The sequence below is a fragment of the Salvelinus alpinus genome, chromosome 7 (assembly GCF_045679555.1).
Source record: "Salvelinus alpinus chromosome 7, SLU_Salpinus.1, whole genome shotgun sequence".
Classification (NCBI taxonomy): Eukaryota; Metazoa; Chordata; class Actinopteri; order Salmoniformes; family Salmonidae; genus Salvelinus; species Salvelinus alpinus.
Genome location: NC_092092.1, coordinates 76,834,792 through 76,858,875, shown reverse-complemented (window position 1 = coordinate 76,858,875; position 24,084 = coordinate 76,834,792). Strand labels below are relative to the sequence as shown.

The following is a 24,084-nucleotide window of genomic DNA, read 5'->3' as shown; positions in this document are numbered from 1 at the left end:
GGATTAGCTAACACAACGTGCCATTGGAACACAGGAGTGATTGTTGCTGATAATGGGCCTCTGTACGCCTATGTAGATATTCCATTAAAATCAGCCGTTTCCAGCTACAATAGTCATTTACAACATTAACAATATCTACACTGTATTTCTGATCAATTTTATGTTTTTTAATGGACAAAAAAATGTGCCTTTCTTTCAAAAACAAGGACATTTCTACGTGACCCCAAACTTTTGAACGGTAGTGTATGTATACTGTAGCTAAGAAAGTAATAGTAAGTGTATGTTGTGTAGTAAGCTGTTAGTAGCCCATGTGCATTACCCTAATAATTTGGTCTATTTACCCCTCTTAATATCGCCTACTGTTCTGACTTGGTGGTGCACATGTAGCCTATAGCCTGTTTTAGAGAAATGTCATCATCAAATATTGTAAGAGCTTTCCTTGTCTGCTTATATGCCCTTTACTTATCCTACGGTTCTGACTTGGTGTACAGGGAGAACACTGTAAGATCGGCCTATGTTCTGATTTCTGTCGCTGTACATTTCAAAAGTGCTAAACAAATAATTATATAGACTACGTCCGTCCTAGCTCGCTCGTTAACGTCTTAATCGAAAATACAGATTGCCTCTTATCCGCTCACTGTGTAATGGTTTTCTTCCTGGGATGAAGGAGAGGACCAAAACGCAGCGCGGCTAGTGTTCAACATAATTTAATAAAGAATATGTGAACACTACAAACAACAAAACAAATAAATGTGAAAACCGAAAACAGTCCTATCTGGTGCAGAACACAAAGACAACCACCCACAATCCCCAACACAAAACAAGCCACCTATATATGATTCTCAATCAGGGACAACGATTGACAGCTGCCTCTGATTGAGAACCATATTAGGCTGAACACAGAAACAGACAAACTAGACACACAACATAGAATGCCCACCCAGCTCACGTCCTGACCAACACTAAAACAAACAACACACATAAGAACTATGGTCAGGACGTGACACACTGTCCCCTTATGCCATAGTTTGTACATCTTAATTGTCAGGTGAAACCACATTAGTTTAAACAAGTCAGCCATATCAGCTATGTTTTTTTTAAAGGCAGTAAATGAGTCTGAATGAACTGTTTTGCTGTCAGACAAGGCTCTGCTGATAGCCAGGTGTAGCAGTGGTAAGGTGTTGGGACTGCTGTTGGGACTCTGCTGTTGGGACAGCTTTATGTAGGCTGTTTGTGGACACCGTTTGTCACCGTTATAGTGCAATTAATGTATTGTTTAGTGTTGTGGCTTTGCTGGCATGCATCCCACTTCTATTTTTTGCCCCAAGATTTGCATGTTCCAACCACCACTGCTCACCACACCAACAGCTGGAATGTCAAACATGCACCAGTCACTGTGACAGACCTATACGATGCTTTGACGCTAACGCACCTAAACGATATCTTTCTCTGTAATCCGCTTTAATACGTGTTACAGGAGAAGATGTGTTTATGAGAGGACGCCATGTCACGGTGACAGTAAGACAGCTGGAATGTAGAAAAGGGAGGCTGACGGAGAGAGAATAGCAGCCCATCCCTTTCTGTGTACTACAGTTCTATGACATACATTGTAATACAGTTTAAATACACGTCATACTAACATTAGTCCTGTGATATTGACTTTGGTAAGAATAAGGGCGTGGCTTGCCTGAGTAATGTTGGATATAGGGTTTAAAACATACAAACATTTGTCTGTAACTATGTGTTCTAATGAAGGTAAACAAACATATGTTGACAATGTTGGTTCATATACAAACACATTCTTAGTGTTTTAATAAACAATGCAATGTTTAGATAATGGATTTTATTTGAAATGAACAAACTGCATGATTGCTTATGATTTGTACAAGAGAATAGAAATAAGATAGCTGTAGAGGGAAACTAGTCACAGTAAATGTATCACTCATACATCCAAATGAGTGCTCATGAACAATGGCAAGAGGAAGTGTTGGAAACCTCTCCATGTTAGATTGTGTATCCACATTCCACAGAGAAGAAATGTGTGCTGCTCTCTATTGGTGAGGAGAGGTACTGAAACCAGGCACTAATGGAAGAGTGACTGTTGTAGGAAAGGTGAGAGTTCACAGATCCTCATGTAGGCCTACAGACATGACAGAAAGCACTCCTGTCAACGCATCATACCTCCTGTTAGTATTATGGGACAAAAAAATGTGAGTTTGAAAATCACACCTTTTTTTTTTTTTTACCTAACGATTAAGACTTAAGACACTGGTGAGAGTATGAAACCGTCCTCAGGGTTGAATCTTAACTTGAGGACTGTACACACAACTCCCAGCTTCATGTTTTCCTCCCATTGACATCAGTGGATGATTTTACTAAAATGAACAAGTTGTGTGCATAGATCTCAAGTCAGGACTCAGCCGTGAGGATCCATACCACTAGCCTGGAATCCAAACTGATACGATCCATTTCACCATTGTTTCACAGAGCATATCAGTTTGGTTTCCAGGCTACCATATTGCAGACATCGCCATCAGGCTCCATGTCGTAGATGAGGATAGCTCTCCACCGTGAGTCTGATCCCATCCTTCAGACCGACCACAGGTTTGTACCCCATGTCCTGCTTGGCTCTGGAGCAGCTGTAGAAGTGGTGTGTACCTGCCAGGGCCACCCTCATGGGGGTGAAGGTGGGTTTGAAGGCCACTAGGGGGCGTAGTAACAGAGACAGCAGCCACAGCAGCAGAGCCAGCCCGTAGACTAGCGTGTAGGGAAGGTGGTAGCGCGGAGCAGCGTAGCCCAGACCAACTAGAATATCTGACATGAAGTCCCAGAACCGGACAGGCTCGTCATTAGTGATGTGGTACGCCTGGAGGGGGAGAGGGAGAGATGAGAAAGACCAGTCAATATGGATTGAGAAAATTATAATGTTGCCAGAGTTCGGTTAAGACATTTCTATTCATTCTCTGTAACCACCTTCTTTCTTTATGGAACCGTCTGGTTTCCCAGCGCCTCAGAAAGGGACTTGATCGGAGCCCATGGCAGGAGCGGGAAAACCTGCCGCTGGATTTTCATTGGCTGATCTCTCAGTCCATCACCATCTAGTACAGGGATGGGCAACTTTGAAGAAGGCGGGGCCACAACAAATCAGAACTCACGAGCGGCTAGATGTTCTTTACCATTCGGCCATCAGATTTGCCACCAATGCTCCTTATAGGACACATCACTTCACTCTATACTCTTCTGTAAACTGGTCATCTCTGTATAGCTGTCGCAAGACCTACTGGTTGATGCTTATTTATAAAACCCTCTTAGGCCTCACTCCCCCTATCTGAGATACCTACTGCAGCCCTCATCCTCCACATACACCACCCGTTCTGCCAGTCACATTCTGTTAAAGGTCCCCAAAGCACACACATCCCTGGGTCGCTCCTCTTTCAGTTCGCTGCAGCTAACGACTGGAACGAGCTGCAACAAACACTCAAACTGGACAGTTTTATCTCAATCTCTTCATTCAAAGACTCAATCATGGACACTCTTACTGACAGTTGTTGCTGCTTTGTGTGGTGTATTGTCTCTACCTTGTTGACCTTTGTGCTGTTGTCTGTGCCCAATAATGTTTGTACCATGTTTCGTGCTGCTACCATGTTGTGTTGCTACCATGTTGTTGTCATGTTGTGTTGCTACCATGCTATGTTGTCATGTGTTGCTGCCTTGCTATGTTGCTGTCTTAGGTCTCTCTTTATGTAGTGTTCTCTCTTTTTTATATATATTGTTTTTTTACCCGTTTTCTCCCCAATTTCGTGGTATCCAAATGTTAGTTACAGTCTTGTCTCATCGCTGCAACTCCCGTACGGACTCAGGAGAGGCGAAGTTCGAGAGCCATGCGTCCTCCGAAACACAATCCAACCAAGCCGCACTGCCTCTTGACACAATGCCCACTTAACCTGGACGCCAGCCGCACCAACGTGTCGGAGGATACACCGTACACCTGGCAACCGTGTCAGCGTGCACTGTGCCCGGCCCGCCACAGGAGTCGCTAGTGCGCGATGGGACAAGGACATCCCTGCTGGCCAAACCCTCCCCTAACCCAGATGACGCTGGGCCAATTGTGCACTGCCCCATGGGTCTCCCGGTCACGGCCGGCTGCGACAGAGCCTGGACTTGAACCCAGGATCTCGTGGCACAGCTAGCACTGCGAGGCAGGGCCTCAAATCACTGCACCACTCGGCTGGCCCGTGTTGTCTCTTTTGTCGTGATGTGTGTTTTGTCCTATATTTAATACATTTTTTATTTTTTGTCCCAGCAGGAGGTTTTTTGGTAGGTTGTCATTGTAAATAAGAATTTGTTCTTAAATGACTTGCCTAGTTAAATAAAGGTGAAATTTTTTAAAAAATGAGGGGCCGCAGCTGCTCGCAGGTCTGCGTACTAAATGATATCTGAGTGAGACTGATCAACAAAATCAATTTTACCGGCCCCCCCGGCCGTTTAGATAGTTTAGATAGCTGGCCGCTAAATCAACAACAAAAATGTGCTGACATGGGCTAATTGACTGACTATCAGTGACTGACAAGAGAAAAACTGCTGAATCACAACCACATTTTGAAATTGCACTTTGTATTCCACTATTCTAACTCTATTCCACTATTCTAACTCTCAACAGTAAATGAAAGACTCCGACTGAGTTCCTAAAAGAAAGTTGCCCATCCCTGATCTAGCATGACCCTTAGAACCTCCACTCTACATTGTGGAATTCAAAGTGCAAGCAGGGCAAGCGATTTAGGCTAAACAAGGAAGTGAGTTCGGGAAAAATCAGTAAGTATGCATTTTGGACTAGTTTTCACATTTAAACTTTACATTCCCAAACTCAGAATCAATTGGGCTTCCCAAAAATAACCCTAACCCCAAAATAATATGGTCGCTGTCATTGAACATTCATTTTAAATAGCTATTTTCAGCATCCCATCTAATATAGAAGTGCAGGCTCCCTCCCACCTCAATTTTCACCCCTTTCAAGTCCCACTTTGCTAGACAGTATTTCCAGGCTCTATATTGAGAGCTTGGGACTTTAACGTTGTATCTGCATTTTTGTCCAAATTGAGTTACTGATATAGCCTTGTTCTGTTCAATGTTCTCTACCTACAGTACATAGTACTCTAAATACCCCAACTCCTGTTGGTCAAAAGAATACAAGATCACATTTGCTGACACCATTCAAACCAATTAGGGTTGGATCTTTAAAGCCAATTACCTCAGAATCATATTTTTGCAGATAGAACCTTAATAGTGCCATTATGTGCTAGCAATTGAGCATGGGACGAGGTTAGTCTGAACCCAACAAATAGCGTGAGTGCGAAAGGCATCTCTTTCTTCTAACACAGAACAGTTGACCCCATTGATCATCATCAGCATCCAGTCGTCCAGGCAAGTCTAGCGTATGAGCAACGCCATGTAGAGGGTTCCTACCTTGCCACAGATAGGAGACTCTGGCCTCAGACTCTCAGCTGCCAGGATGTGTCCATGAACCACATTGTCCACAAAAGTGAAATCCACCAGGTTAGAACCATCACTACAGAGACAGAAAGAGAGAGGCACAGAGAGGCAGAGAGAGAGAAGGCAGAGAGAGAGAAGGCAGAGAGAGAGAAGGCAGAGAGAGAGAAGGCAGAGAGAGAAAAGGCAGAGAGAGAAAAGGCAGAGAGAGAAAAGGCAGAGAGAGAAAAGGCAGAGAGAGAGAAGGCAGAGAGAGAGAAGGCAGAGAGAGAGAAGGCAGAGAGACTACATCAACAGAGACAACATAAAACATTAACTTTGGTTGATCCCACTATGTCTAGTGAAGAGTCCATGTTCCACTCCAGTCCTGTGTATGACTGACCCATGTTCCATTCCAGTCCTGTGTATGACTGACCCATGTTCCATTCCAGTCCTGTGTATGACTGACCCATGTTCCACTCCAGTTCTGTGTATGACTGACCCATGTTCCATTCCAGTCCTGTGTATGACTGACCCATGTTCCATTCCAGTTCTGTGTATGACTGACCCATGTTCCATTCCAGTTCTGTGTATGACTGACCCGATGATGAACTTCATCTTGCCCCTGCGTGCCGTGTCGACCAGGATGGGCACCAGCTGGGGGTCCCGGGGGCCGAAGATACCGTGAGGTCGGATGGCCACTGTCAGGAGACCCTTCTCCTTGTCACAGGCCTTCAGAACCAGCTGAGACACAGAGATGAAGATAGAGGAGAACATGACTTATTTCATGTGGAGTATGTAGCGTCTACGTAACATGTATGTATGCATTTATGGATAGTCCAGCATCAATGTCTTAATGTGTAGGCAAGTTCTCCCCCCTAGCAATGCTCTGGTACCATTAATATAACTATGATCAAGCTATTCTACAAATAAGCCTCTTCCACAAAATAAACAAGCATTCTCCTTCTCCTGTTCTATCTTGGTCTGTGTGTAGTAGTGTCCTCACCTTCTCCTGTTCTATCTTGGTGTCTGTGTGTAGTAGTGTCCTCACCTTCTCCTGTTCTATCTTGGTGTCTGTGTGTAGTAGTGTCCTCACCTTCTCCTGTTCTATCTTGGTGTCTGTGTGTAGTAGTGTCCTCACCTTCTCCTGTTCTATCTTGGTGTCTGTGTGTAGTAGTGTCCTCACCTTCTCCTGTTCTATCTTGGTCTCTGTGTAGTAGTGTCCTCACCTTCTCCTGTTCTATCTTGGTGTCTGTGTGTAGTAGTGTCCTCACCTTCTCCTGTTCTATCTTGGTGTCTGTGTGTAGTAGTGTCCTCACCTTCTCCTGTTCTATCTTGGTCTCTGTGTAGTAGTGTCCTCACCTTCTCCTGTTCTATCTTGGTCTCTGTGTAGTAGTGTCCTCACCTTCTCCTGTTCTATCTTGGTGTCTGTGTGTAGTAGTGTCCTCACCTTCTCCTGTTCTATCTTGGTCTCTGTGTAGTAGTGTCCTCACCTTCTCCTGTTCTATCTTGGTGTCTGTGTGTAGTAGTGTCCTCACCTTCTCCTGTTCTATCTTGGTGTCTGTGTAGTAGTGTCCTCACCTTCTCCTGTTCTATCTTGGTCTCTGTGTAGTAGTGTCCTCACCTTCTCCTGTTCTATCTTGGTGTCTGTGTGTAGTAGTGTCCTCACCTTCTCCTGTTCTATCTTGGTCTCTGTGTGTAGTAGTGTCCTCACCTTCTCCTGTTCTATCTTGGTGTCTGTGTGTAGTAGTGTCCTCACCTTCTCCTGTTCTATCTTGGTCTCTGTGTAGTAGTGTCCTCACCTTCTCCTGTTCTATCTTGGTGTCTGTGTGTAGTAGTGTCCTCACCTTCTCCTGTTCTATCTTGGTGTCTGTGTGTAGTAGTGTCCTCACCTTCTCCTGTTCTATCTTGGTGTCTGTGTGTAGTAGTGTCCTCACCTTCTCCTGTTCTATCTTGGTGTCTGTGTGTAGTAGTGTCCTCACCTTCTCCTGTTCTATCTTGGTGTCTGTGTGTAGTAGTGTCCTCACCTTCTCCTGTTCCATCTTGGTGTCTGTGTGTAGTAGTGTCCTCACCTTCTCCTGTTCTATCTTGGTCTCTGTGTAGTAGTGTCCTCACCTTCTCCTGTTCTATCTTGGTCTCTGTGTGTAGTAGTGTCCTCACCTTCTCCTGTTCTATCTTGGTCTCTGTGTAGTAGTGTCCTCACCTTCTCCTGTTCTATCTTGGTGTCTGTGTAGTAGTGTCCTCACCTTCTCCTGTTCTATCTCGGTCTCTGTGTGTAGTAGTGTCCTCACCTTCTCCTGTTCTATCTTGGTCTCTGTGTAGTAGTGTCCTCACCTTCTCCTGTTCTATCTTGGTCTCTGTGTGTAGTAGTGTCCTCTCCTTCTCCTGTTCCATCTTGGTGTCTCTGTGTAGTAGTGTCCTCACCTTCTCCTGTTCTATCTTGGTGTCTGTGTAGTAGTGTCCTCACCTTCTCCTGTTCTATCTTGGTCTCTGTGTAGTAGTGTCCTCACCTTCTCCTGTTCTATCTTGGTGTCTGTGTGTAGTAGTGTCCTCACCTTCTCCTGTTCTATCTTGGTGTCTGTGTGTAGTAGTGTCCTCACCTTCTCCTGTTCTATCTTGGTCTCTGTGTAGTAGTGTCCTCACCTTCTCCTGTTCTATCTTGGTCTCTGTGTAGTAGTGTCCTCACCTTCTCCTGTTCTATCTTGGTGTCTGTGTGTAGTAGTGTCCTCACCTTCTCCTGTTCTATCTTGGTCTCTGTGTAGTAGTGTCCTCACCTTCTCCTGTTCTATCTTGGTGTCTGTGTGTAGTAGTGTCCTCACCTTCTCCTGTTCTATCTTGGTCTCTGTGTAGTAGTGTCCTCACCTTCTCCTGTTCTATCTTGGTCTCTGTGTGTAGTAGTGTCCTCACCTTCTCCTGTTCTATCTTGGTCTCTCTGTGTAGTAGTGTCCTCACCTTCTCCTGTTCTATCTTGGTGTCTGTGTGTAGTAGTGTCCTCACCTTCTCCTGTTCTATCTTGGTCTCTGTGTGTAGTAGTGTCCTCACCTTCTCCTGTTCTATCTTGGTGTCTGTGTGTAGTAGTGTCCTCACCTTCTCCTGTTCCATCTTGGTCTCTGTGTGTAGTAGTGTCCTCACCTTCTCCTGTTCTATCTTGGTGTCTGTGTGTAGTAGTGTCCTCACCTTCTCCTGTTCTATCTTGGTGTCTCTGTGTAGTAGTGTCCTCACCTTCTCCTGTTCTATCTCGGTCTCTGTGTAGTAGTGTCCTCACCTTCTCCTGTTCTATCTTGGTCTCTGTGTAGTAGTGTCCTCACCTTCTCCTGTTCTATCTTGGTGTCTGTGTGTAGTAGTGTCCTCACCTTCTCCAGTTCTATCTTGGTGTCTGTGTAGTAGTGTCCTCACCTTCTCCTGTTCTATCTTGGTCTCTGTGTAGTAGTGTCCTCACCTTCTCCTGTTCTATCTTGGTCTCTGTGTAGTAGTGTCCTCACCTTCTCCTGTTCTATCTTGGTCTCTGTGTAGTAGTGTCCTCACCTTCTCCTGTTCTATCTTGGTGTCTGTGTGTAGTAGTGTCCTCACCTTCTCCAGTTCTATCTTGGTGTCTGTGTGTAGTAGTGTCCTCACCTTCTCCAGTTCTATCTTGGTGTCTCTGTGTAGTAGTGTCCTCACCTTCTCCTGTTCTATCTTGGTCTCTGTGTGTAGTAGTGTCCTCACCTTCTCCTGTTCTATCTTGGTGTCTGTGTGTAGTAGTGTCCTCACCTTCTCCTGTTCTATCTTGGTGTCTCTGTGTAGTAGTGTCCTCACCTTCTCCTGTTCTATCTTGGTCTCTGTGTAGTAGTGTCCTCACCTTCTCCTGTTCTATCTTGGTCTCTGTGTAGTAGTGTCCTCACCTTCTCCTGTTCTATCTTGGTGTCTGTGTGTAGTAGTGTCCTCACCTTCTCCAGTTCTATCTTGGTGTCTGTGTGTAGTAGTGTCCTCACCTTCTCCAGTTCTATCTTGGTGTCTGTGTGTAGTAGTGTCCTCACCTTCTCCTGTTCTATCTTGGTGTCTGTGTAGTAGTGTCCTCACCTTCTCCTGTTCTATCTTGGTGTCTGTGTAGTAGTGTCCTCACCTTCTCCTGTTCTATCTTGGTGTCTGTGTAGTAGTGTCCTCACCTTCTCCTGTTCTATCTTGGTCTCTGTGTAGTAGTGTCCTCACCTTCTCCTGTTCTATCTTGGTCTCTGTGTAGTAGTGTCCTCACCTTCTCCTGTTCTATCTTGGTCTCTGTGTAGTAGTGTCCTCACCTTCTCCTGTTCTATCTTGGTGTCTGTGTGTAGTAGTGTCCTCACCTTCTCCTGTTCTATCTTGGTCTCTGTGTAGTAGTGTCCTCACCTTCTCCTGTTCTATCTTGGTGTCTGTGTGTAGTAGTGTCCTCACCTTCTCCTGTTCTATCTTGGTCTCTGTGTAGTAGTGTCCTCACCTTCTCCTGTTCTATCTTGGTCTCTGTGTGTAGTAGTGTCCTCACCTTCTCCTGTTCTATCTTGGTCTCTGTGTAGTAGTGTCCTCACCTTCTCCTGTTCTATCTTGGTGTCTGTGTGTAGTAGTGTCCTCACCTTCTCCTGTTCTATCTTGGTCTCTGTGTAGTAGTGTCCTCACCTTCTCCTGTTCTATCTTGGTGTCTGTGTGTAGTAGTGTCCTCACCTTCTCCTGTTCTATCTTGGTCTCTGTGTAGTAGTGTCCTCACCTTCTCCTGTTCTATCTTGGTGTCTGTGTGTAGTAGTGTCCTCACCTTCTCCTGTTCTATCTTGGTCTCTGTGTGTAGTAGTGTCCTCACCTTCTCCTGTTCTATCTTGGTCTCTGTGTAGTAGTGTCCTCACCTTCTCCTGTTCTATCTTGGTGTCTGTGTGTAGTAGTGTCCTCACCTTCTCCTGTTCTATCTTGGTCTCTGTGTAGTAGTGTCCTCACCTTCTCCTGTTCTATCTTGGTGTCTGTGTAGTAGTGTCCTCACCTTCTCCTGTTCTCTCTTGGTCTCTGTGTAGTAGTGTCCTCACCTTCTCCTGTTCTATCTTGGTCTGTGTGTAGTAGTGTCCTCACCTTCTCCTGTTCTATCTTGGTGTCTGTGTGTAGTAGTGTCCTCACCTTCTCCTGTTCTATCTTGGTCTCTGTGTGTAGTAGTGTCCTCACCTTCTCCTGTTCTATCTTGGTCTCTGTGTAGTAGTGTCCTCACCTTCTCCTGTTCTATCTTGGTGTCTGTGTGTAGTAGTGTCCTCACCTTCTCCTGTTCTATCTTGGTGTCTGTGTGTAGTAGTGTCCTCACCTTCTCCTGTTCTATCTTGGTCTCTGTGTGTAGTAGTGTCCTCACCTTCTCCTGTTCTATCTTGGTGTCTGTGTAGTAGTGTCCTCACCTTCTCCTGTTCTATCTTGGTGTCTGTGTGTAGTAGTGTCCTCACCTTCTCCTGTTCTATCTTGGTGTCTGTGTAGTAGTGTCCTCACCTTCTCCTGTTCTATCTTGATCTCTGTGTAGTAGTGTCCTCACCTTCTCCTGTTCTATCTTGGTCTCTGTGTAGTAGTGTCCTCACCTTCTCCTGTTCTATCTTGGTCTCTGTGTAGTAGTGTCCTCACCTTCTCCTGTTCTATCTTGGTGTCTGTGTGTAGTAGTGTCCTCACCTTCTCCAGTTCTATCTTGGTGTCTGTGTGTAGTAGTGTCCTCACCTTCTCCAGTTCTATCTTGGTGTCTGTGTGTAGTAGTGTCCTCACCTTCTCCTGTTCTATCTTGGTCTCTGTGTAGTAGTGTCCTCACCTTCTCCTGTTCTATCTTGGTCTCTGTGTGTAGTAGTGTCCTCACCTTCTCCTGTTCTATCTCGGTCTCTGTGTGTAGTAGTGTCCTCACCTTCTCCTGTTCTATCTTGGTCTCTGTGTAGTAGTGTCCTCACCTTCTCCTGTTCTATCTTGGTCTCTGTGTAGTAGTGTCCTCACCTTCTCCTGTTCTATCTTGGTCTCTGTGTGTAGTAGTGTCCTCACCTTCTCCTGTTCTATCTTGGTCTCTGTGTAGTAGTGTCCTCACCTTCTCCTGTTCTATCTCGGTCTCTGTGTGTAGTAGTGTCCTCACCTTCTCCTGTTCTATCTTGGTCTCTGTGTAGTAGTCGATGGGCTTCTTGGCGTAGGGAAGGTCTTCTCTCCCATCCTTGATGTCTGTTCCTTCAAACACCACACTGGCACTGCTGGTCAGTACCACTTTCTATAGCAGACAGACAGAACTGACTATCTATTCACAAGATCAGTAATTACAGAAAGTCCAAGTATTTTAACAGAGCATTTCTTTCATTGAATTTAGTCTGTCTTTATTATAATATCTTGTATGACACACCTCTCTGTCCAATAATAACTCTATACTGCCCCCTACCTGTACTCCAGCCTCAGTGCAGGCCTGTAGGACAGTCTGTGTCCCCTGGATGTTGACTCTCTGGAACAGAGCCTTGTCATCACTGGCTGGGGCTGGAGAGGCACAGTGGAACACCAGGGAGACATCTTGGAGGGCTGTTAGGAGAGCCTGGGATAGGGCCACACACACACTGATGTTCAGATGCAGACACACACACTGACCTAATGTGTACACACGGGCCACAGTTCAAAGGCCATAGACCATAGCGCGGTCATATAACATGGCCCAAACAGCTCAGTGCACAGACTCTTCACAGACAGACTCACCTGTTTGTCACAGAGGTCTCCCTGGTGGAAGGTGACTCCAGGTAGTTCATAGCTCTGTCTGATGTCGAACACCGACACGGTGTAGCCCTTATCCAACAGCTTCTCTACCAGGTGTCTACCCAGGAACCCAGAGCCTCCTATCACTGCACACCGCTTACTGCTCTGTACAGGGACAGAGGGACAACATTCAGAAAAGACAGAAAGAGAGACACAAATAAACATATGAGAAGGACAAATACATAGCTGAGCATGTGGCATACAGCTCAGAATTTGATATTTTCTACAAACTGCTGTGTACTCACAGGTCGTATGCGTGTGGCCATGATAAACTGCAGGTGAGACGCCGGTGTTGGGAGACAAACTGGCAGAGAAAAGACAGTATTTGGTTAAAAGTTCCCTCGTTCAAAAACAGTTTGACAAGATCATGTCACATGGACAATTGAAACATGATGAAGACTACAATCAAACACCTTTAGATTATTTCAAGACAAGTTTTCAATATAAAGACACTAAAATGCGATCAAATAAGTGAAAAACGTATCATTTTACCAGTTTAATCTGTTTTACAACAGTATGAAAGGACGCGCGAACAAATAATAAACCCCTGTATTAGCTGAGCGCGAGAGGCGCTCTCAGTGGGTGGACGGGAGTTCGCCTGTGAAGGTGGCATGCTCGAACAGCCAATGGAGGGGAGCCTACGTCAAAGAACGCCACTGCTCTGACCAACCGGGACATAATCACAGTGAGACCACACCCACAGTGGGTAGAGTGTAAACGCCCCTAAACCTGATCCTGTATCCGTTTTTATATTTCACTCACCTCGGTATCAGATGAGTTGGCGCACGGAGAACAGATTCTGGATCAGAGCTTCAACGATCAAGCCAGCCAATTCTCGTATAGCGTTTTATACCACATGTCGTCAACAACCAGTAATCTTCTCGCCGAACTAGATGCCCTCGATTTAGCTTCGTACGAATTGTTTCCATTCTGAATATGCCATTTTGCGCACCCGGCGTGCAGAATGAGTTAAATCGAGTGCACAGTCACATACTAATCAAAATAATTATAGCACTGACTGAATACTGCGCTCATTGACTGGAAATGTTAATTTTATTTTCTTAATTTATTACTCAAACATTATATTAACCCTATTATAACATTGTACTATGCTTGTTAATAACGGCACATCGGTTACTGCTCCCGTGTAATAGACGGTCGGTCTTTCTGTCTATGATCTCATCTCTGCCTGGATGATAGGAGGGGAGAGAGGAGCGACATCAATAGATTAGACAAAACACTCTTTAGTAAATTTACGGTTCTCTTGTTGCTGCCTTCCGCGAGTGATCATCTGAAATGGTGAGAATGTCCATGATGGAGCGGTTCTGTTTTGATGCTCCTTGTGCTTATGCTACAAATTACAAAAGGCCTCGCTACACTGATGCTACCACAACCTGTATTAACCGTAACTGGCTGTCCGATAGGAATAATAGGTTAGCTTATTACTCACTCAAATGGAAGAACGTGTATATTATCTGATAGGGCTAGTAATGGGATGTGAATAATCAGAATGAAAAAAGCTATGATGCATATTTTCCCATGTCCTGAAAGCGTTCATTTTGTTGCCAGCTATCTGTAAAATAATCAGCTTTAGGGCTGGTCATGCTTTTTTAAAGTGACATACATTGTCTCCCTATTTATGGCATGTTTCCCCCAGACTACCTGACTTTACATTGAAATGGCCCTATGTAGATAGAAGATGACAAAAATACACCCTTCTAAGGCTTTCCCTGTCTCTTTATCTCCCGGCTGCATCTCAATAGTCTAGCATAGCTGGACTGAAGGAGATTAGACAAGGAATCCACTTAAAACCATTAAGATGCCCATCAACCCTTAATTTGCTTCCTTGTTGCCATCGCTAGGCAACCAGTGTAAAGAGGCCGTCCCTAGGTCCGGTCCCTCCCCCCAGGAAGAAGTCCAGCCCCAAGTCGGATCTCACCAAGGAGCTGAAACAGGAGATCAGAGAGGCCTTTGAACTTTTCGACACCGACGCCTCCGGACACATTGAAGTCAAGGAGCTAAAGGTAAGGGGTCAGAGGTTAGGGGTTAGGGGTTATGCACAGGGACAATGTTTGCGTAACATAATCTATTACAGTACCCATAATGCTTAGTAATACAGTGTCGGTCAACAAAGATCGTCCTGGGGAGCTACGGTGTGCTTTTGTTCCATCTCAACACTAACACACCTGGTTTTAACCAGCTCATCTGTTTTTATCTATCTATCAATCTTCCTCTCTCTAGGTTGCTATGAGGGCGCTGGGGTTCGAGCCGAAGAAAGAGGAGATTAAGAGGATGATAACGGAGGTGGATAAGGACGGAACAGGAAAGATCTCCTTCTCTGATTTTCTCACCGTCATGACTCAGAAGATGGTAAGAAAAACAACATAGTGAATAAATAATGTCTGTTTTTGTGATAAAAAATGTGCTGTCAAGAGCAAACACTGTCAGTGCTTGTAACATAACATTACAATTTAGCAACCAAAAAAATGTGATAGGAGTAAAAATACTTTAAAGTACTACTTAAGTAGTTTCGGGGGGTATCTGTACTTTACTATTAACATTTTTGACAACTTTTACTTTTACTTCACTACATTCCTAAAGAAAATAATGTACTTTTTACTCCATATATTTTCCCTGACACACAAAAGTGTTGTGGTTAGAGCATTGGGCCAGTAACCGAAAGGTTGCTAGATCTGAATCCCTGAGCTGACAAGGTAAAAATCTGGCGTTCTGCCTCTGAACAAGGCAGTTAACCCACTGTTCCTAGGCTGTCATTGTAAATAAGAATTTGTTCTTAGCTGACTTGCCTAGTTAAATAAAAAAAAGTACTCATTACATTTTGACAGGAAAATTGTCCAAATCACATACTTATCAAGAAAACATCCCTAGTCATCTCTACTGTGGACTCACTAAACACAAATGCTTTGTTTGTAAATTAATGTCTGAGTGATGGAGCATGCCACTGGCTATCCATAAATTTAAAATAAATACAAAAAATTGTGCCATCTGGTTTGCATAATATAAGGAATTTGAAATTATTTATACTTTTACTTTTACTTTTGATACCTAAGTATATTTGAGCAAATCCGTTTACTTTTGATACTTAAGTATATTTAAAACGAAATACTTTTAGACTTTTACTCAAGTAGTATTTTACTGGGTCACATTCACTTTAACTTGAGTCATTTTTTATTAAGGTATCTTTACTTTTACTCAAGTATAACAATTGAGTATTTTTTCCACCACTGGATAGGAGTTGTACATTTTACTTCACAACTATACAGAGTATTGTGTTGTATTACGGGGTATTTTTGTGATATTGTCTCACCATGCTGTATTGTGTTGTATTACGTTGTGTTGTAACTGTCTACCAACCCAGGCTGAGAAGGATTCTAAGGAGGAGATCCTGAAAGCATTCCGTCTGTTTGATGATGATGAGACGGGGAAGATCTCCTTCAGGAACCTGAAGAGGGTCGCCAAGGAACTAGGAGAGAACCTGACTGCCGAGGAACTGCAGGTGAGACATACACCTGGACAGCACTGTACACACACACACACACACACACACACACACACACACACACACACACACACACACACACACACACACACACACACACACACACACACACACACACACACACACACACACACACACACACACACACACACACGAACCTACAGGATGATATGGGATAGGTTACAAGATAGTTTTAATTTGTCAAGAGAAATATACTGGTCCACTGCTAAAGCTTCTGTTTAGTCATTTACTGTGAATCTGCCACCTCACCTTCCCCTGTCCCCTGCTTCCTCTCTCCTCATCTCCCTCCCTCTCCTTCCCCTGTCCCCTGTCCCCCTTCCTCTCTCCTCCCTTCCCATCCCACTCCCTCTCCATCCCTCCCCTCTTTTCTCTCACCTCCCTTCCCATCCCTATCCTTTCCCTGTCCCCCTTCCTCTCCTCATCTCTCTCCCTCCCCTATTTCCTCTCTCCTCATCTCTCTCCCTCTCCTTCCCCTGTCCCCTGCTTCCTCTCTCCTCCCTTCCCATCTCTCTCACTCTCCTTCCCCTGTCCCCTCCTTCCCCTGTCCCCTCCTTCCTCTCTCCTCCCTTCCCATCCCTCTCCCTACCTCCCCTCCTTCCTCTCTCCTCCCTTCCCATCCCTCTCCCTCCCTCCCCTCCTTCCTCTCTCCTCCCTTCCCACCCCTCTCCCTCTCCATCCGTCTCCTCCTTCCTCTCTCCTTCCTTCCCACCCCTCTCCCTCTCCATCCGTCTCCTCCTTCCTCTCTCCTTCCTTCCCACCCCTCTCCCTCTCCATCCGTCTCCTCCTTCCTCTCTCCTTCCTTCCCACCCCTCTCCCTCTCCATCCGTCTCCTCCTTCCTCTCTCCTTCCTTCCCACCCCTCTCCCTCTCCATCCGTCTCCTCCTTCCTCTCTCCTCCCTTCCCACCCCTCTCCCTCTCCATCCGTCTCCTCCTTCCTCTCTCCTCCCTTCCCATCCCTCTCCCTCCCTCCCCTCCTTCCTCTCTCCTCCCTTCCCACCCCTCTCCCTCTCCATCCGTCTCCTCCTTCCTCTCTCCTTCCTTCCCACCCCTCTCCCTCTCCATCCGTCTCCTCCTTCCTCTCTCCTCCCTTCCCACCCCTCTCCCTCTCCATCCCTCTCCTCCTTCCTCTCTCCTCCCTTCCCACCCCTCTCCCTCTCCATCCGTCTCCTCCTTCCTCTCTCTCTCCTCCCTTCCCACCCCTCTCCCTCTCCATCCCTCTCCTCCTTCCTCTCTCCTCCCTTCCCACCCCTCTCCCTCTCCATCCCTCTCCTCCTTCCTCTCTCTCTCCTCCCTTCCCACCCCTCTCCCTCTCCATCCGTCTCCTCCTTCCTCTTTCCTCCCTCTCCATCCCTCTCCTCCTTCCTCTCTCCTTCCTTCCCACCCCTCTCCCTCTCCATCCGTCTCCTCTCTCCTCCCTTCCCACCCCTCTCCCTCTCCATCCCTCTCCTCCTTCCTCTCTCCTCCCTTCCCACCCCTCTCCCTCTCCATCCGTCTCCTCCTTCCTCTCTCCTCCCTTCCCACCCCTCTCCATCCCTCTCCTCCTTCCTCTCTCCTCCCTTCCCACCCCTCTCCCTCTCCATCCCTCTCCTCCTTCCTCCACTCCAACCTCCAGGAGATGATCGAGGAGGCAGACAGGGATGGAGACGGCGAGGTGAACCAGGGAGAGTTCCTCCGCATCATGAAGAAGACCAGCCTGTACTGAGACTAGACCAGGGTGTTGTGGGGTTAGAAGACCAGCCTGTACTGAGACTAGACCAGGGTGTTGTGGGGTTAGAAGACCAGCCTGTACTGAGACTAGACCAGGGTGTTGTGGGGTAGAGGGTGGTGTTGGGGACATACAGGGGCAGAGGAGATTGTGGTTTGGTTTTACATGTTATGTACTAGTCAAGTCATTACTCAGTTATCCAGGCCTGTCCTAGTTTAATTGGACTACCTCCTTTCCTCATCTCCTTCCTTATCTCCTTACAGTCATGACCACTCATCAGTTAGAAAATGAGCTGTAAAGACTATTTATCTGTCTCTTAGTTAAAATGCTGGTAGAGTCCCAAAACAGTGCTTTCATCTATCAATACCCTTTTTCACCTTTCATATCTGTTATTATGAAGATAAGTGGTTAAAGAACAGGAAATTGTGTAAGACAACTAGGAACAGATACTGCACACAGAAACATTCCAATCTATAGATAGATTTATGTGACATTAAGGATTTGCCAAAAATAATCGCCTTGCTCAAACTGATCCCCTTAAACAAACTGCTTGTCTTTGAGCCTGAGTCTCCACCAGAGGGGATGAATCATCAGTTTCAGGGAAGATCCCACCTCCTCTACCCCTAGTCACCTCCTCTACCCCTAGTCACCTCCTCTACCCCTAGTCACCTCCTCCAACACCCCACCTCCTCTACCCCTGGTCACCTCCTCTACCCCTAGTCACCTCCTCTACCCCTAGTCACCTCCTCTACCCCTAGTCACCTCCTCTACCCCTAGTCACCTCCTCTACCCCTAGTCACCTCCTCTACCTCTAGTCACCTCCTCCAACACCCCACCTCCTCTACCCCTGGTCACCTCCTCTACCCCTAGTCACCTCCTCTACCCCTAGTCACCTCCTCTACCCCTAGTCACCTCCTCTACCCCTAGTCACCTCCTCTACCTCGTCACCTCCTCTACCCCTAGTCACCTCCTCCAACACCCTACCTCCTCTACCCCTAGTCACCTCTTCCAACACCCTACCTCCTCTACCCCTAGTCACCTCCTACAACACCCTACCTCCTCTACCCCTAGTCACCTCCTCCAACACCCCACCTCCTCTACCCCTAGTCATCTCCTCCAACACCCCACCTCCTCTACCCCTAGTCACCTCCTCCCCTACATCTATTTGAACTGTAACGTAAAGTGAAAGTTGTGACTGTATTTTTCTTATTCGTATTGTTGTATTTTTGTCTCTTTGAATTATCTACAGTAAGATCTCCTATATTGAATGTTTTGTACATATAAACTGCATGTGCAGATATATATATCGATATTCAAGATATTAATTAATGAAACACATTTAAGCAGTTTTTCCAGTGTATTCGTAAGACAAGATCATGGTGCTGTACCATGTTCTGACCAGAGAGATCTGTACCATGTTCTGACTAGAGATCTGTACCATGTTCTGACCATAGAGATCCATGTACCATGTTCTGACCAGAGAGATCCATGTACCATGTTCTGACCAGAGAGATCTGTACCATGTTCTGACCATAGAGATCTGTACCATGTTCTGACTGTAGAGATCTGTACCATGTTCTGACCAGAGAGATCTGTACCATGTTCTGACTGTAGAGATCTGTACCATGTTCTGACCAGAGAGATCTGTACCATGTTCTGACCATAGAGATCTGTACCATGTTCTGACCGTAGAGATCTGTACCATGTTCTGACTATAGAGATCTGTACCATGTTCTGACCATAGAGATCTGTACCATGTTCTGACCGTAGAGATCTGTACCATGTTCTGACTATAGAGATCTGTACCATGTTCTGACTATAGAGATCTGTACCATGTTCTGACTATAGAGATCTGTACCATGTTCTGACTGTAGAGATCTGTACCATGTTCTGACTATAGAGATCTGTACCATGTTCTGACTATAGAGATCTGTACCATGTTCTGACTGTAGAGATCTGTACCATGTTCTGACCGTAGAGATCTGTACCATGTTCTGACTGTAGAGATCTGTACCATGTTCTGACTATAGAGATCTGTACCATGTTCTGACTGTAGAGATCTGTACCATGTTCTGACCATAGAGATCTGTACCATGTTCTGACCGTAGAGAACTGTATCATGTTCTGACCATAGAGATCCATGTACTGTGTCACCATGTTGGAGAAGTCTCTAGAAAGAAAGATTCCCCTGACCAAGATGGCTGTCCTATAGTCATGTTGCCAGGATCCCAATGTCCATTCTAGTGTTACACATGTCCATGTTTAATCTCTCATCTAATGTTAGTACATTATTACTAAGAGTGGACTCATTCTAAGGTGCCCGTATTCACAAAGCATCTCATCCCAAAGTAAGAGTGCTAGTCTAGGATCAGACCCTCACTGACCGTATAACCTTATTCATTATATTCTATCTCCACTGGCTTCCAGTTGAAGCTCGCATCCGCTACAAGACCATGGTGCTTGCCTACGGAGCTGTGAGGGGAACGGCACCTCCGTACCTTCAGGCTCTGATCAGGCCCTACACCCAAACAAGGGCACTGCGATCATCCACCTCTGGCCTGCTCGCCTCCCTACCTCTGAGGAAGTACAGTTCCCGCTCAGCCCAGTCAAAACTGTTCGCTGCTCTGGCACCCCAATGGTGGAACAAACTCCCTCACGACGCCAGGTCAGCGGAGTCAATCACCACCTTCCGGAGACACCTGAAACCCCACCTCTTTAAGGAATACCTAGGATAGGATAAAGTAATCCTTCTAACCCCCCCCTTAAAAGAGTTAGATGCACTATTGTAAAGTGGTTGTTCCACTGGATATCATAAGGTGAATGCACCAATTTGTAAGTCGCTCTGGATAAGAGCGTCTGCTAAATGACTTAAATGTAATGTAAATGTAATATTCTAAAAGTGACATCTGATTCCAGATCAGCACTCGTTGTCTGACATGCTTTTTTAAACAGAGGCCCTGAACATGGGTAGACCTGTGGGTAACAGATGCTGTAAATGTTTCTAGATTCCCCCAAAGCCAGTCCTTTATGTTCTATCGGACAAATATTGACCGCCAGGTTATGTCCAAAATGGCACCCTATTCCCTACATGGTGCTCTAGTTTTGGTCAGAGCACTATGGGCCCTGGTACAAAGTAGTGGACTATATAGGGAATAGGGTGCCATTTGTGACGCTTACCCAGAATGCACTCCTGCAGAGTTACATCACTATACAATATCTTCCTCCACGACAGAGCTGTGAATAGGCACATGTAATATTTGATAGCAGCAACAAACTATTGGCTCAGTGGTATTTGTGATGTGCTTTAGGGACAGGGGACTGCAGTGAGTGTTCACATGGAGAGAGAGAGAGATAGTAGAGAGAGAGTAGAGAGATTAGGGAGAGAGAGAGGAGATAGATGAGAGAGAGGGAGAGAGAGAGAAAAGCTGAGAGAGTGAGAGAGGAAAGAGAGCGTGAGAAGAGAGCATGGAGAGAGCGTTTAAGGTGGAGAGAGAGAGAGGAGAGAGATGAGAGAGAGAAGAGTGAGAGAGTGGAGAGAGAGGAGAGAGAGAGGGGGAGAGAGTTTGGGGTAGAGAGAGAGAGTAGTGAGAGATTAGAGAGAGAGAAGAGTGAGAGAGGGAGAGAGAGTTTGGGGTGGAGAGAGAGGGAAAAGGGGGGATGAGAAGATCAGGGAGGTACAATGTCTCCTAGAGATGAACATACTTTGGTGTGAAAAGTGCAAATCAATCCCTGAACAACAGCAAAGGACCATGTGAAGATGCTGGAGGAAACAGGTACAAAAGTATCTATATCCACAGTAAAACGAGTCCTATATGGACATAACCTGAAAGGCCGCTCAGCAAGGAAGAAGCCACTGCTCCAAAACCGCAAAAAAAGACAGACTACGGTTTGCAACTGCACATAGGGACAAAGATCATACTTTTTGGAGAAGTGTCCTCTGGTCTGATGAAACAAAAATAGAACTGTTTGGCCATAATGACCATCGTTATGTTTGGAGGAAAAAGGGGGAGGCTTGTAAGCTGAAGAACACCATCCCAACCGTGAAGAACAGGGATGGCAGTATCATGTTGTGGGGGTGCTTTGCTGCAGGAGGGACTGGTGCACTTCACAAAATAGATGGCATCATGAAGGAGGAAAATTATGTGGATATATTGAATCAACATTTCAAGACATCAGTCAGGAAGTTAAATCTTGGTCGCAAATGGGTCTTCCAAACGGACAATGACCCCAAGCATACTTCCAAAGTTGTGGCAAAATGGCTTAAGGACAACAAAGTCAAGGTATTGGAGTGTCCATCACAAAGCCCCGACCTTAGTCCCACAGAAAACTTGTGGGCAGAACTGAAAAAGCGTGTGTGAGCAAGGAGGCCTACAAACCTGACACAGTTACACCAGCTCTGTCAGGAGGAATGGGCCAAAATTCCCCCAACTTATTGTGGGAAGCTTGTGGAAGGCGACCCGAAAAGTTTGACCCAAGTTAAACGATTTAAACCAATCCTACCAAATACTAATTGAGTGTATGTAAACTTCTGACCCACTGAGAATGTGATGAAAGAAATAAAAGCTGAAATAAATAATACTCTCTACTATTATTCTGACATTTCACAATCTTAAAATAAAGTGGTGATCCTAACTAGGAACTAGGATTTTTACTAGGATTTAATGTCAGGAATTGTGAAAAAGTGAACTTAAATGTATTTGGCTAAGGTGTATGTAAACTTCCAACTTCAACTGTAGATTTGGAATCTATTAAGAATCTGATAACCTTAAGGTGAGCGACCACAGTGAGACAGCTGAAGGTGAGCGACCACAGTGAGACAGCTGAAGGTGAGCGACCACAGTGAGACAGCTGAAGGTGAGCGACCACAGTGAGACAGCTGAAGGTGAGCGACCACAGTGAGACAGCTGAAGGTGAGCGACCACAGTGAGACAGCTGAAGGTGAGCGACCACAGTGAGACAGCTGAAGGTGAGCGACCACAGTGAGACAGCTGAAGGTGAGCGACCACAGTGAGACAGCTGAAGGTGAGTGACCACAGTGAGACAGCTGAAGGTGAGCGACCACAGTGAGACAGCTGAAGGTGAGCGACCACAGTGAGACAGCTGAAGGTGAGTGACCACAGTGAGACAGCTGAAGGTGAGCGACCACAGTGAGACAGCTGAAGGTGAGCGACCACAGTGAGACAGCTGAAGGGGGGCGACCACAGTGAGACAGCTGAAGGTGAGCGACCACAGTGAGACAGCTGAAGCTGAGTGACCACAGTGAGACAGCTGAAGGGGAGCGACCACAGTGAGACAGCTGAAGGTGAGCGACCACAGTGAGACAGCTGAAGGTGAGCGACCACAGTGAGACAGCTGAAGGTGAGCGACCACAGTGAGACAGCTGAAGGTGAGCGACCACAGTGAGACAGCTGAAGGTGAGCGACCACAGTGAGACAGCTGAAGGTGAGCGACCACAGTGAGACAGCTGAAGGTGAGTGTTAGTCAGCCAGACCTGGGTTCAAATACTATTTAGGGTATTTCAATTACTTTCAAAGACATTTGGAAAGTATTTTTTTTTAAATACTAGAATACACTAACTCAAATATGCATGTTAATATGCATGTTTCATGCATGTTAACATTAGAAGCCTACTCCCTAAGTTTGTTTTACTCACTGCTTTAGCACACTCTGCCAACCCGGATGTCTTAGCCGTGTCTGAATCCTGGCTTAGGAAGACCACCAAAAACCCTGAAATCTCCATCGCAAACTATAACATTTTCCGCCAAGATAGAACTGCCAAAGGGGGCGGTGTTGCAATCTACTGCAAATATAGCCTGCAGAGTTCTGTATTACTATCCAAGTCTGTACCCAAACAATTCGAGCTTCTACTTCTAAAAAAAAAAATACTTTAAAATTGTAGGCAATTTAAAGGAAATTGTGCAGATTTCATTTCACCTACTGTGTCTTTGTCACACGCAGAGTAGGTGAACGGATGATCTCCGCATGTGTATAGTTCCCAGCGTGAAGCATGGAGGAGGTGGTGTGATGGTGGGACTATCATCTGTTTTCTCCAGGACAATGACCCAACACACTTTCAGGCTGTAAAAGGGCTATTTGACCAAGGACTGTGATGGAGTGCTGCATCAAATGACCTGGCCTCCACAATCACCCGACCTCAACCAAATTGAGATGAGTTGGACCGCAGAGTGAAGGAAAAGCAGCCAACAAGTGCTCAGCATATGTGGGAACTCCTTCAAGACTGTTGGAAAAGTACTCCAGGTGAAGCTGGTTGAGAGAATGCCAAGAGTGTTTAAAGCTGTTATCAAGGCAAAGGGTGGCTACTTTGAAGAATCTAAAATAGATTTTGCTATGTTTAACACCCTTTTTTGGTTACTACATGATTCCATATGTGTTATTTCATAGTTTTGATGTCTTCACTATTATTCTACAATGTAGAAAATAGTAAAAATAAAAACCATTGAATGAGTAGGTGCATCCAAATTTGACTGGTACCTTATGTCTGTACAGTATTGTGTATGTCCGTGTGTAAGTATTGTGTTGATGTAAAATACCCTTCTCTAGCCTATTGACTCAAGAGGTAGTTTCCTATTGAGCTGCCCAACATTCATGAAAGCAATAGTTAACCTGATGTTACTTC

General features: G+C 45.7%; 2 protein-coding genes across 3 annotated transcripts; one reads left to right on the top strand and one right to left on the bottom strand.

Moving 5' to 3' along the window:
- Positions 1-1,828: 1,828 nt before the first annotated feature.
- nsdhl (NAD(P) dependent 3-beta-hydroxysteroid dehydrogenase NSDHL) lies at positions 1,829-12,826 on the bottom strand. Of its 2 annotated transcripts, none has more exons than XM_071411741.1 (8): positions 12,694-12,826; positions 12,447-12,505; positions 12,145-12,306; positions 11,840-11,986; positions 11,546-11,674; positions 6,035-6,210; positions 5,464-5,566; positions 1,829-2,866 (listed from the first exon to the last, which is right to left on the bottom strand). In XM_071411741.1, exons 2-8 carry the CDS (start codon positions 12,465-12,467, stop codon positions 2,534-2,536), a joined length of 1,071 nt encoding a protein of 356 aa, XP_071267842.1. In that variant the 5' UTR covers positions 12,468-12,505; positions 12,694-12,826; the 3' UTR covers positions 1,829-2,533. The 2 variants fall into 2 exon arrangements, with proteins under 2 accessions (XP_071267842.1, XP_071267843.1); XM_071411742.1 differs by having other exon boundaries at positions 6,068-6,210.
- Positions 12,827-13,195: 369 nt separating this feature from the next.
- LOC139581701 (uncharacterized) lies at positions 13,196-18,759 on the top strand. The gene is made up of 5 exons (XM_071411740.1): positions 13,196-13,500; positions 14,064-14,225; positions 14,443-14,571; positions 15,581-15,718; positions 17,355-18,759. Exons 1-5 carry the CDS (start codon positions 13,498-13,500, stop codon positions 17,442-17,444), a joined length of 522 nt encoding a protein of 173 aa, XP_071267841.1. The 5' UTR covers positions 13,196-13,497; the 3' UTR covers positions 17,445-18,759.
- Positions 18,760-24,084: the final 5,325 nt, after the last annotated feature.